Source organism: Solanum stenotomum, chromosome 8, assembly GCF_019186545.1.
Source record: "Solanum stenotomum isolate F172 chromosome 8, ASM1918654v1, whole genome shotgun sequence".
Taxonomy (NCBI): Eukaryota; Viridiplantae; Streptophyta; class Magnoliopsida; order Solanales; family Solanaceae; genus Solanum; species Solanum stenotomum.
Window position 1 is genome coordinate 11,742,305 of NC_064289.1, and position 13,560 is coordinate 11,755,864.

The 13,560-nt window shown below is 34.8% G+C and overlaps 1 protein-coding gene and 1 pseudogene across 1 annotated transcript; both read left to right on the forward strand.

Moving 5' to 3' along the window:
- Positions 1–2,035: 2,035 nt before the first annotated feature.
- On the forward strand, positions 2,036–3,476 carry LOC125873487 (immune-associated nucleotide-binding protein 9-like; annotated as a pseudogene).
- Positions 3,477–4,893: 1,417 nt separating this feature from the next.
- Positions 4,894–11,544, forward strand: LOC125872033 (immune-associated nucleotide-binding protein 9-like). The gene is made up of 7 exons (XM_049552685.1): positions 4,894–5,122; positions 5,267–5,518; positions 10,347–10,372; positions 10,457–10,623; positions 10,721–10,853; positions 11,022–11,089; positions 11,306–11,544. The coding sequence occupies exons 1-7, from the start codon at positions 4,894–4,896 to the stop codon at positions 11,433–11,435; spliced, it is 1,005 nt and encodes a 334-aa protein (XP_049408642.1). The 3' UTR covers positions 11,436–11,544.
- The last annotated feature ends 2,016 nt before the right edge of the window (positions 11,545–13,560 follow it).

The following is a 13,560-nucleotide window of genomic DNA, read 5'->3' on the forward strand; positions in this document are numbered from 1 at the left end:
CTTATCTTATCGGATCAAATTACCTAAAGCAACAGGTCACAGTCAGTATAACCATGTTAAAGATCAACAATGAACAAAGTCTTTCTGATTGTTACGTAAATCTATATAATGGTAACCCTTCAGATAAAAGATTCAAGCCATTGGAAGCAGAACAAAATGTCCACTTTTTAAGAAGGGATTTCACATGCATATATGCCAGTGCTAAAAACCTTTAAAAGTCAAACCCAAGACGATTAGTTCCTGGATATGGGAAAACTAAGGTCAGGATCAGGTTTCGGCCAAACTCAATAACTTTGGCTCAAGTAGTGAATTTGTATTAAGAAATATATTAAATATGTACAAATTTTAAGTTTTGAACCCAGTTATTGACACTTGAAATCATAGTTCTAAAATTCAAAAACAATAAGGTTAAAATTCTGGCTCCGCTGGTGGTCTCATAGACTAAGATAGTATAATATCTACATTTTCTTGGTGGAAGTCAGGTTTTAAGTCTATTAAATCTAAAAGTAATGACACGGTTAACAAGGGTATGAATATTCACTTATAATCAGTATATTGAACGGTTGGAATAAATGACAATGCAAGAACAATCTTCGTCGAAAAATTGTCTATAGTAGTTTAATAATTACTTAGCTTGATCGACAAAAGAACAAATATAAGGAATTCCTGATAATACAATGTCATATTTCACAGAATTACACACACAAAAGCAAGATGATAGTAGAAATTTCTACACTATAATAAACAAGTAGAGAGCCAAAATAAATGGCGTACAATTTTGCTAACCTAGAGAGAGTGGGGCTGCAGGAGATTGACTTATGACGGCAGATAATCCTTTTATTAAGAAACGATTATTGGGCCACAACAAAACAAAAAAAAAATAGGCCTGATTAGTGCGTTAAAATCTCCTGAGAAAATAACCAATTTTTAATACAAAAAATAAAATTTAAATAAAATTATTTTAGCTGAAATATGGAACAATTCCAGCGTATGGTGTTAAGGTTGAATTTTTTTACAAGTGAAACTTGTGCGGAATTTCAAAATGTATATGTTCAAACTCAAGGAAAGATATATGGAATTTAAATTTGTAAAGATTCAAATTCTAATACTTTTATGAAGTTTGAAATCAATAGTAATGGCAGAATTTTGAAATAGATATTATTAATAAAATAATATTTTTATATATAAAAAACTTTATGATTGTACTAGGAAATTATATATTTAAAGTCAGATTGGAACTCTAGCACATACTCACCTTGCATATTGAGCTGGAGTGTCACTTGATTAAATATTTTTGAAATCTCAACAAATTGTGCTGGAATTTGACTCATTGGAGTTTCGAGGGTTCAACATACCATATTAGTGTTTTTCGTGTTATCCTAATATTATTTCCACATTAAAGAATGTTTTATATATGCTGAATAGTTTTCAGATGGTGATTAAAACTTAATTAACTGTCCTAGTGGATATTTGCCAATGTATCTCCCAAATATATGTTAAAATAGCATATTTATCTCTAGCAAATTAATGATAATTCTCATCCTATTTTCGTATTTGAAAAAAAATATATAATTCAAAAATTAAGAAAGAGTCATGATAAGTTCCAACTGCGACTTTCAAGTGGCCTAAAGGAAGGCAGAAAGACATCTTCATAAAATTGCAGGTGAACGTTTTTGGTAAGCTACCCTTAAATATTTATGGGCGCTTATATTTCTTTATCATTATTTACATATGATTTAGGAAAGTTTTCTCCATAGATCCGCCCCTGCTATCGTCTTAGTAGTTAGTATATACTACTTGGAGCTGCAACCTATTACTTACAAGTTCCATTTATTTTAGGAAATAAGGTTAGTAGATAGTTGTGTGTTGTCTTAGCCGGATCAGCTTGGTGCTTGTTACATGTTTCTCTTTGTATACCAGTAGCATTCGTACTAGTCTCATAGTTTCTTATCCTTCGATTTCTTTTACTTCCTGTTGTTTCTTTGCTTTAGTTATCACATTATTTGATGTTTGCATTTTTTTTTAGACCTCATGTATGAGGTCGATGCCTCGATCTGCTGGTGTTACATCTATCTGTGAGCTTCAAAGAGCACAATTGCCAAATGGACCAATACTAAATGTGATTGATACGCCTGGTATGTATATTATAGCATAGCAATTTATTGTATGTAACTACAATGTGTGCTTGATTTAGCACATTTACATGTCTGCAACATCTTGTATATACTTAATCATGGAAAGCTTTATCCTGTATTATAGTCAATTTATTTATTACAAAAGTTGCTACTTTGCTAAAATATGTACATGATTTGATTATTTAACAACTCTGTATGACAATGTGGGAATTGCAGGGTGGTTTGATTTTTCCATTGATCTAGAAATTATTGGAAAAGAGCTCGTTAAGTGCATCGATTTGGCTGAAGATGGCATCCATGCTGTTCTTTTAGTTCTTTCCGTGAGAAGTCACTTTTCAAGAGAACAACAAGCAGCCGTCCAGAGTTTGAAACATTTCTTCGGTAACGATATTACTGACTACATGATTGTGGTATTCACTGGTGGAGATGATCTGGAAGATCATGATGTAACATTGGATGCTTACTTAGGCCGACTGCCCTGAACCATTGAATGTAGAGATGATCTTATTAATGTATGTTACACAGGTAAATTATTTGGATTTTCGTTACAGAAAACTCTTGCAATGTGCCAAAATCGACTAGCGCAGTTTGACAACAAAACTAAGGACGCAAATGAAAGACCTTCTTTTCCAAGTTAATTTGGTTGGGGAAAAGAATGGTTATAAACCATATACATACAATTTGTTCAAGGAATTGAAGGTTTGAACTTATTTATCATTTACTAATTGTCTGGATTCTATTTAAACATTATTCCATTTTGTTTATCGAGTGGGATTAGATCCTTCGTTCTCATTTACAAGAAGGAGCTACAAATTTTCGTACTCAGAAGGCAAACGTTGATTCCTCAGCGGGGTACTCTGAGGAAGACATAAAAGAGTTGAAGGACCAAATGCAGAGGTCCCATGAGGAGCAAATTAGACGAATAACTGAAGTGGTATATAATTGTGATTGTTTATATATGAAATTATGTAGAGTACTGGCCTGTTTATGAAGCAATGATAACAAAAACTTTACCATCAACTTGATTAATAAATTCTAACAGTCAATGTTTTTCCATTGTTGGGCCAATGTTTATGTATTGGACAGGTAAAATTTAAGCTGAAGGACACCAAACAAAATCTAGAAAAGCAATTAGAGTAGGAGCACGCTGCTAGGCGTGTGGCTGAACAAAAGGCGAAAAAAGCTCATAAGAAATTCAAGGATGAGAATCGAAAGCTAAAAGATCTCCTTGAGAGGTCTCGAAAGGAGACTAAGGAGGTCCGAGATAGGATGCTGCAAAACTGCAACATTTTGGAAGTAAAGATATGGGGAATGTGTATGTTTTGGAAGTACTTTAGCTAAATTTGTTTTGAGGTTATGTTTGCACTCTCTTTGATTTCATCCTCTTCCATTTTGTGAATAAGACTGTTACTAAGGGAAGGGCTTCCAGTATATATCTTTAAAAAGTTGTTTTTGACTTTATACATGATCTATGCACAATATAATTTTTCGACAAAGAGCGTTTGAGTGACCACTTTTGGGCCAAAGGATGTGCATTTTCATTTGGCTTGTGCCTATGAGTTCTTTGATTATTGCAGAGCCAATTGCCCAATATCTACTGGTGTCCCGGTAATTATATCATAATGGCATTTTTAACATTAGATAAGTATGTTCAATATTAAAAGAAAATTTAGTCTACTTTTTATTAAATAAGAATGATTTAGTAAATTATATTTTGTTTTATTTTTTTTAAAAATAATTTGAATCGGTAAAAACGATAATTAAAATGGAAGAAGTTTTGTACTCCAGTTGACAAAAATAAAATACTCTAGTAAAAGGAAGATTTATAAAAAGTATATTTAATGATAATTAAATTATTATGGTTAATTAATTATGGCTAAGTGAAGGAGAGTGATCATGAGGCCTAAAGTGCGACTTTCAAGTGGAAATGAAACGTTTTTGGAAAATGTAAAGGCAGGGGGAAAACCTTTCAAGTGTCTTTTCATCAAGCACAGGCTGCTCGTTACCCAAGAAAGGCTTTATTTATCTTAGTTACTCTCAAGTCTCAACATATCTTCATCACTCTCTCTTTAAGCTTCAACTGCAGACTATTTTCCTAAGAGCAGCAAAAAAGGTATTAATTAAGTATTATACTATTTCCTCTTACTGCTTCAGAAATATGATCTGATGATTTTTTTTTCCCTTCAAAATCATATAGTCATAGTAATAAATATTTGTGTTATTTTAACACTATAGACTATCCATATCTTGCATTATACTTAATTAGTACTAGTTCCATAGTATATACTCTGTCATCTTAATATGTACTACTCAATTTTTAGTGTTTGGTAAGTCGGCAGTAAATATTGTTCAAAGAAAGACGGCATGAGTAAATATTGTTCAAAGACTTCGGGGGTAAGAGGTTAGGGTGTGTTGTGAATGCTACTCGTTGTCTCAATATTCGTTAGGAAAATCATTTTCTTCATTTTTAGTAACATATTTTGATCAATTAACATGCAAATATATTCTTCCATAGTCCATACCAAACACAAACTAACAGTGAAAGCCTCTACCTTTCTGTTGGTTATTGTATTTCTCTAATATCATGAAATTTTTCTTGTTTAGTATTAGTATTAAGTTATATGTATGATTAGTGTAAGAAGCTTTTTTTTTTGGATGACTTGATAGTGTACTGGCGACATATATGACTTGATCCAACATCATATTAACCCTGATTTGAGCCCTTTTTATTTTAGGTGATTTGATTCAGCAAGATAAGATGGGTGGAAGTGCAATTTTAAGTGAGGATTGGGAATTCAACAACAATGAAGCTCGGACAGTGGTTCTAATTGGACGTACTGGTGATGGAAAGAGTTCGACTGGCAATAACATTCTTGGGAAAAAGATATTTAGGTCAATACCTCAATCTACTGGAGTTACAGCTACTTGTGAGGTTCAAAGTACCCAATTGCCAAATGGACAAATACTAGATGTGATCGACACGCCTGGTACATATACATACCAAATCTATTTATGTGTTTGATTATTACAACTCATGGAAAGCTTTTATGTTTTAGTTTTTTTTATAGAAAAAAAAATTGATACTTCTTTGTGACATCGATTATTGGAAGTTAAGATTGTGGGAATTGCAGGTTTGTTTGATTTTTCAGATGATACAGAAATGATTGGAAATGAAATTGTTAAGTGCATTGATTTGGCTAAAGATGGCCTTCATGCTGTTCTACTAGTTCTTTCTGTAAGAACTCGCTTTTCAAGAGAACATCAAGCAGCTATCGAGAGTTTTCAACATTTTTTTGGTAACAAAATTAGTGACTACATGATTGTGGTATTCACTGGTGGAGATGATCTTGAAGACCAAGATGTGACTTTGGATGCTTACTTAGGCACCGACTGCCCTNGTCTAACCGACTTTCTACTTCCACTAACTACAGCTAACAACTAATTAACATATATGTGTCAGCTTAACTAACTAGCTTCAATACTCCCCCTCAAGCTGGAGGGTGTAAAAGATCAAGCACTCCCAGCTTGTTTAACAAATACACATGTTGATTTCTTCCAAGGCCTTTTGTGAGTAAGTCTGCTTGTTGATCTCTTGTTCCAACATGTTGAGTCTGCACTTTGCCTTCCTTGATTTTATCCCTAACAAAATGACAATCTATCTCTATATGTTTGGTGCGTTCATGAAAAATTGGATTTGCTGCAATCTGAATGGCAGCCTTGCTATCACAATATACATCCACAGGTTTCTTCATTTCAACTCCCAACTCACTAAACAATCCCAGCAGCCAAACAATCTCGGATGTTGCAGCAGCTAAGCTTCTGTACTCTGCTTCTGCAGAGCTTCTGGACACTGTATGTTGTTTCTTTGATTTCCATGATACTAATGACTTCCCAAACTTAATCAAGAACCCTGTCACAGATCTTCTGGTGTTAGGGCATGCAGCCCAGTCAGCATCACAAAAACAGCTTAAAGACTCAACTCCATCACTGCTCATCATGATTCCTAAACCTGGTTGTTGCTTCAAATATTTCACAACTCTGATTGCTGCATCCCAGTGTGATTTCTTAGGTGCTTGCATAAACTGACTAAGAGTCTGCACCACAAAACTTATGTCAGGCCTGGTTATTGTCAAATATAATAACCTACCAATTAACCTTTGATATCCAGTTACATTTTCTAACAACTCATCAGTGCTATTCCCAGTGCAATTGTCATAGTTTACTGAAGTGAATTTCTGATTTATATCCATAGGAGTACTCACTGGTTTTGTACCTCCTAGCCCCAACTCAGATATCATCTCCAATACATATTTTCTTTGATTCAAGAGTATCCCTTTACTGGATCTCAACACCTCTATTCCCAGAAAAAATCGTAGCTCTCCTAAGTCTTTGACCTTGAACCTTTTGTGCAGAGCTTCTTTTGTTTCTTGTATGAGAGCTTCATTGCTTCCTGTGATCAGTAAATCATCCACATACACCAATACTATCACAATTTCATCTTGCCTCCTTTTAGTGAACATTGAGTAATCATACTTGCTTTGGCAGTACCCTGCATCCACTAATGCTTCTGATAACTTGATATTCCATTGTCTTGATGCTTGTTTTAAGCCATATAATGACTTATTCAGTTTGCAAACTTTGGTTTCCCCCTGCCTTTTGAAACCTTGAGGAAGTTCCATATACACTTCTTCATTCAAATCCCCTTGCAAGAATGCATTGTATACATCCATTTGAAACAAATTCCAGCCTTTTGATGCTGCCAGTGCAATCACTGATCTAACTGTGACCATCTTGGTCACAGGTGAAAAGGTTTCATGATAATCAATTCCTTCCTTTTGACTATATCCTTTTGCTACTAGCCTTGCCTTAAGTCTTTCTATCTCCCCATTGGCTTGATACTTTATCTTGTATACCCACTTTGATCCAATAGCACTTTTTCCTCTTGGTAAATCAACTATTTCCCAAGTATTGTTATCTTCTAAGGCTTTAATCTCCTGCTTCATTGCTGACACCCATCCTTCATCCTTGGAAGCCTCCTGAAAGTTAGTTGGTTCTGTTGTTGTTGAAAAACTGGCCAATATCTTTCTGCACTTAGTTGATAACCTGTGATATGTCATATAATTTGAAATGGGATATAATGAACTCTCCTTGCCTTTAGCTGTCACATAGTCTTCATGCCACAAAGGAGGTCTTGTAGTTCTCCCAGATCTCCTTAATAAGGGCTCAACTCTTTCTTCATCAGTCACCTCAGCATGCTCTTGAATCAAGCTATCATTTTGTGTTACATCATTCACATCTGCATCATCATTCACCTCTGCATCATCATGATTATCATTGTCTTCTGCAATATCTGGTTCCATTTCTTCCTCAAGAGGCACACAATACACATCATCTGCATGATCATCTGCATGATCTAGTGGTGTACTCCCCCTAGCATCAGATGATGTGGGAAGGGTGGAAGCAAAAGGAAATAGATGCTCCTTGAAAACAACATCTCTATTTACAAAAAACTGTTTGGTAGTACAATCAAGTAACTTGTAACCCTTTTGAGTAGAAGAATACCCAAGGAAAATTGATGGTCTGGACCTTGCATCAAACTTGTCTGATTTCAGTAAATTGGCAGCATAACACAAACAACCAAATACTCTTAGATGATCCAAAGAAGGCACCTTTTGATACAACATCTCATAAGGTGTTTTACCTTTTAAAACTTCAGTAGGCAGTCTGTTAATAAGATAGACAGCACCCTCTACACATTCACCCCAGTATCTAGAAGGGATATGAGCTTGAAACTTTAAAGCTCTGGCAACATTTAAGATGTGTCTATGCTTTCTTTCAACCACTCCATTCTGCTGTGGAGTGTAGACACAACTGCTTTGATGGACAATACCATAAGATGTAAACAAATCATGACACTGTTTGTTAAAAAATGCTGTCCCATTATCTGATCTAACTGTCTTTAAACAAGCATTAAACTGAGTTTTAATGAATGACAGAAAATTCTTCAAAACAGTGATAACATCACTTTTCATTTGCAACATATGAATCCAAGTATATCTTGTACAGTCATCCACAATAGAGAGAAAAAAACTTTTTCTATCATGAGTAGGAGTCTTGTAAGGACCCCATACATCAAGATGTATCAAATCTAAAGGAGAGTTACTTCTAGAGAAGCTAGTTGGAAATACCAATCTACTCTGCTTAGCCAATGGACATATTGGACAATCTGCTGTGGAATTTATTTTCTGAGTCAACCCAAGTTTCTGCATGACTTGTAAAGATGGATGACCTAGTCTTTGGTGCCAAAGTTCAGCCTTATCTGAAGACAATTTAGTACTATTGGTTGAGCACACATCATGAGACTTGACAATGTACAAGCCTCCTTCCTCTTTACCAATCCCCCTCACCTTGCCATTGTAAAGATCCTGAAATATACAAAAGTCAGGAAAGAAAGTGACAGAGCAGGATAGGCTCTTGGTTAGTTTGGAAACTGATATCAAGTTGTATTTGAAGTCCGGGACACATAAAACATTGTCAACTCGCAGCCCTTCTAGGAACTCAGCAATTCCTGTATGAGTGATTTTAGATTTTTCACCATTTGGCAAGTGAACCTGTTGATTACTAGAACAATTAATCTCCATCGAATCCTTTAACATGTCCAGATTAGATGCAATGTGATGAGTGGCACCAGAATCTATGATCCATTCCTTTGAAGAGAATGCAGATAATAGAGATGTAACAGTACCTGCCAGATTGTGCTGATTTGTGTGTTCCTTCTTATCATTCATCATCTCCTGAATTTGTCTGTACTGTTCATCTGAAAACAAAGGAGCATTTCTCCCATATAACTGCTGCAATTGTTTGTACTGTTCATCTGTGAAAACCTGATCACCAGCTCCATTCTTCATTGAGCAACTCCCTTCATTTTCAGTTGCATAGTGTCTCCTATCATCACTTACAACATTATTTGCATTAAAGTTCTTTTGTCTCTGAAATTGCGAGTTGTATGGCTTTTTGTTATTGTTTGCTGCATAGTTCCTTTTCCTGGAGTCATCATCAGGAGTCCCCTTTTGCTCCTCTGGACGACCAACCAACCAGTAGCAGTCTCCTTTTACATGTCCTCCTCGTCCACAATGATCGCACTTGACAAAAGGCTTTTTACCCCTATATGGTTGTCCTCTATTGATTTGCATGGCAAGATGTTCACTCTTTCCTCCAATAGCTGGAAAAGGACATGATCTTTGACTCTCATCCTCACTAATCATGGCATACGCTTGATTTAGTGATGGTTCAATAGTTTTGAGCAATAATTGTCTGCGTACTTGCTCATAAGAATCATTCAAACCACTAAGAAATTGCAGTAATCTCTGGCCCTGAAGGTGTTCAATGTAATCCCTAGATTTCACGCAATCACACCCAGGTGTGGGAACCAGATCATCATATTCAGCCCAAAGTTCTCTTAGCCTTGTAAAATACGTAGCTATAGAATCAGTTCCTTGCGATATCATCGCGATCTCTCGATGTAACTGAAAAATTCGAATTCTATTGACTTTATCGAACCTCTCCTTCAGATCCTCCCATACCAGATGTGCATTTGACGAATACACAATCCCACTGAGAAGATGCGTAGAAACTGTGTTCATAATCCAAGATAAAACAATTGCATTACAAGTCTCCCAATCTTCATGTAGATCAGTACCGAATTGCTCCTTCCTACAGGTCCCGTTAACAAATCCCAATTTCCTTTTTGCTTGCAAGGCTATCGTCATAGATCGTCTCCATAACCCGTAATTTTCAGATCCAGTCAATTTTGTGGGAATCAACACCGATCCTGGAGTATCTGACGGGTGAACAAACAATGGATGTGTGTTATCTTCAGCTGGTTCTGTTTCTAAGTTTCCAGCCATTTCTATTCGCAATTGAAGAATCTATTTGTTTGAGCGTGTAATTCCAGTCAACGCTGCTCTGATACCATGTTAGATTTCATACTTAGCTTGTAAGCTCAAGCTACATTAATGGCGGAAGCATTTTGAGACCTTCATGCTGTTCTATTAGTTCTTTCTGTAAGAACTCGCTTTTCAAGAGAACATCAAGCAGCTATCGAGAGTTTTCAACATTTTTTTGGTAACAAAATTAGTGACTACATGATTGTGGTATTCACTGGTGGAGATGATCTTGAAGACCAAGATGTGACTTTGGATGCTTACTTAGGCACCGACTGCCCTGAGCCTTTGCAGGTAAAATCACATCATGTAGAAATCTTATAATGTTTAAAGGCTTATTTTTGTTCCGTAGATTAATTATTTGGATTGTCATTACAGGAAGTGCTTGCTATATGTCAAAATAGGGTAGTGCTTTTCGATAATAGGACTAAAGACCCAATCAAGAAAGCAGATCAACTAAAAGAGCTTCTTGAACAAGTGAATTTAGTTGTGGAAAAGAATGGTGGAAAACCATATACGAACGATTTGTTCAAGGAATTCAAGGTTTGATCTTAATTACCACTTAATAATTAGTTCGATTCCATTTGACATTATAGAATTGAATGGTTTAGAACCTTTTGTTGTCATCTTCGATCTCATTTAACGAGCTTTAAATTTTCATGATCAGAAGGAAAAGGTTGATTCTTCATTAGGACATTCTAAGGAAGACATAGATGGATTGAAGGACCAAGTGCAGAGATCTCATGAAGAGCAAATTAGACGAATAACTGAAATGGTAATTGTGATATCATTGTTAAGCTCCCTTTGCTTTCGTTACTAGAAAGAATTTCAAAATACATCGTGGTTATGGACCTAACAATAACAAAAACTATGCCTCAACTTAAACAAATTTTGGCAGTCCATGTTGTACCGTTTTATGGAACAATGTTTATGTTTTTGACAGGTAGAGTCGAAGCTCAATGAGACCATACAAAGGCTAGATAAGCAATTAGAGGAGGAACGTTCTGCTAGGCTTGCGGCTGAACAAAATGCTAAAGAAGCTCAAGAGAAATCAGAGAATGAGAGTCGTGAGCTGAAAGATCAACTTGAGAAGCGATTAGAGGAGGAACGTTCTGCTAGGCTTGCGGCTGAACAAAATGCTAAAAAAGCTCAAGAGAAATCAGAGAATGAGAGTCGTGAACTGAAAGATCAACTTGAGAAGCGATTAGAGAAGGAACTTTCTGCTAGGCTTGAGGCTGAACAAAAAGCAAAAAAAGCTCAAGAGAAATCAAAGAATGAGAGTCGTGAACTGAAAGATCAACTTGAGAGCTCCCGTAGGGAAATTAATGAGCTCCGTGATCGGTGTAATATTTTGTAAGTTAAGATATGGGGAATGTCAAATGTGTATGTTTTGAAGGTACCATAACTAGCTTATGTTTGGACTCCTATTTTGCATTTTGTGAAACTGACAATAGTTGCTGGATGTTTTTTCATTTCGTTTATTTAGTACCGTTCTGCTCTTGGATTATATTGTTTGTCAAAGAGATGGATTATATGTATTGAACTTTCATCATATTTTGCTTCTTTTCATCTCTACTCAACTAAGTTTGTACAAAGAGGGTTATTGGGAGAGTGAAAATGTAGCAGGACATGTATTTGCTTTATTTTTTCATATAACATCTCTCTAACAAACATTGTTACTTTCATGGATCTTGATATGCTCATGTTCCATAATAATATGATCTTATATTACTAAAATATGTACTGTGTTTTTATTTACCAAACATGACTAAATTTTACGTTGGCATAACGTTTTACAAAGTATTTAGACACATAATGAATCCTAAAGTACTATTTTCGATCTCTTTAATCAAATCAACCTATACTAGGATCACTCATATAAATATGTACTTGAAAAAAATGAAGAAAGGGTTCGAAAAGACAAGGTTAAAAGTGTTGTAAAATGATAAAATACCCTTTCATACCGAGAGGAATAGCTAGTAACGTAGTAGTTGAAGTTCTCCTCGAATTGCTTTTCTAGTCGTTGTATTGGAGGTTGAAGCAAACACGTCTTCAGCAAGGGTAATTTTGTAAAAAAAGTAAATTAGCTAAATCAATTTTTTTAAAAAATTTATATTTATTTTATGATGATAATCAATATAAAAAAGATTTTGTGTGATTTGAGGAATTACTTATTGTGAAGAGTTATGTAATTGATCTCTAATAAAGCTATTTAACATAAAAAAAAAATAGAAATCCTAAAACTTGAATGAGGGAGGAAATCTTCTTTTTTATATCTAAATCAAGTTTTTTTAATTTATGAGTATTTATTATGCAGATAATCAATATAAATAAGATTTTATGTGATTTGAGGAATTATTTATTGTGAAGAGTTATTATTGTAATTGATCTCTAATAGAAATATTTAAGGCAAAATTATAGAAATCCTAAAACTTGAATGGGAGAGAAAAAAAAGCAAGAAGTGAATTTGAAAAAATAAGGTGAAAAAATCAGTCGTTCACATAAAAACAAAGCGTGGCTATTATTAAAGGACAAAATAAATATTAAAAATTCAAATAAAAGTGGTCTATTTATAGATTGTCAAGGGCCAGGCTGCTCTGTAACCTAGAAAAGTTTATTTACTGCACGTATCTTCTTTAGTCTCTCAATTTCTCCAAAAAATTCAAGTGCAGTTTTTTTTTCTGCAGAAAAGGTATTAAGCTAGTTTTTCTTTTCGTTTTTGGGTTAAAAAATACACTATTTCCTCTTACTTCTTCATAGTACTTATTTTTATATTTTTACTTCCCGTTTCTTGATTAATAAATATGTTTAACATGCATGGTTTCAAGAATATGATCTACTGAGTTATGTTCTATGCTCTGCATCTTATTACAATGTACATATTTGTTTTTTTTTTTTAACACCACACCACAACTAGCCTTATAGTACTTCTAGACTAGGTTGCTTGGACTCTTCAAAGATGTCATCGATGATTGAGTGTGTGACAGATCCTTTAAAATAGTGTATTTTTGAAGAATCCGATGCAAGTGCTCCAATATTTTTTGGAGAGTCCGAGAAACTTAGCTTCTGGCTAGTTCCGTACTTTTAGTATGTATTACTTGAAATTGCAGCCTATTACTTATATGCTGTAAATCCATTCTATAGATTTTACAGTAGCAAATAAGATGTTTCCCCTTCTTGCAAAAAGATTTTTACTTTCACAAAAATAAAATTAACTGATTTTCTTTTCTTATTTTTTATGTTTGGTAAGTAGGCACGCAGAAAATATTATCTCAAAAGCATGTACATAATCTATTCAAACACTATGGGGTGAGGGTGGAGGTAGGGTGTTGAGGATGGGGGCTATGGAGGGTGTGGATGAGCTGTGTTGGGAGGGGAGAAAAAAATTAGTGTGGAATGCACTATGTATTTTTAGCGACAATTAACACTCTTTATATATATCCTTAAAAGCCTTTAACAACATTGAATTTAATGATACGGTA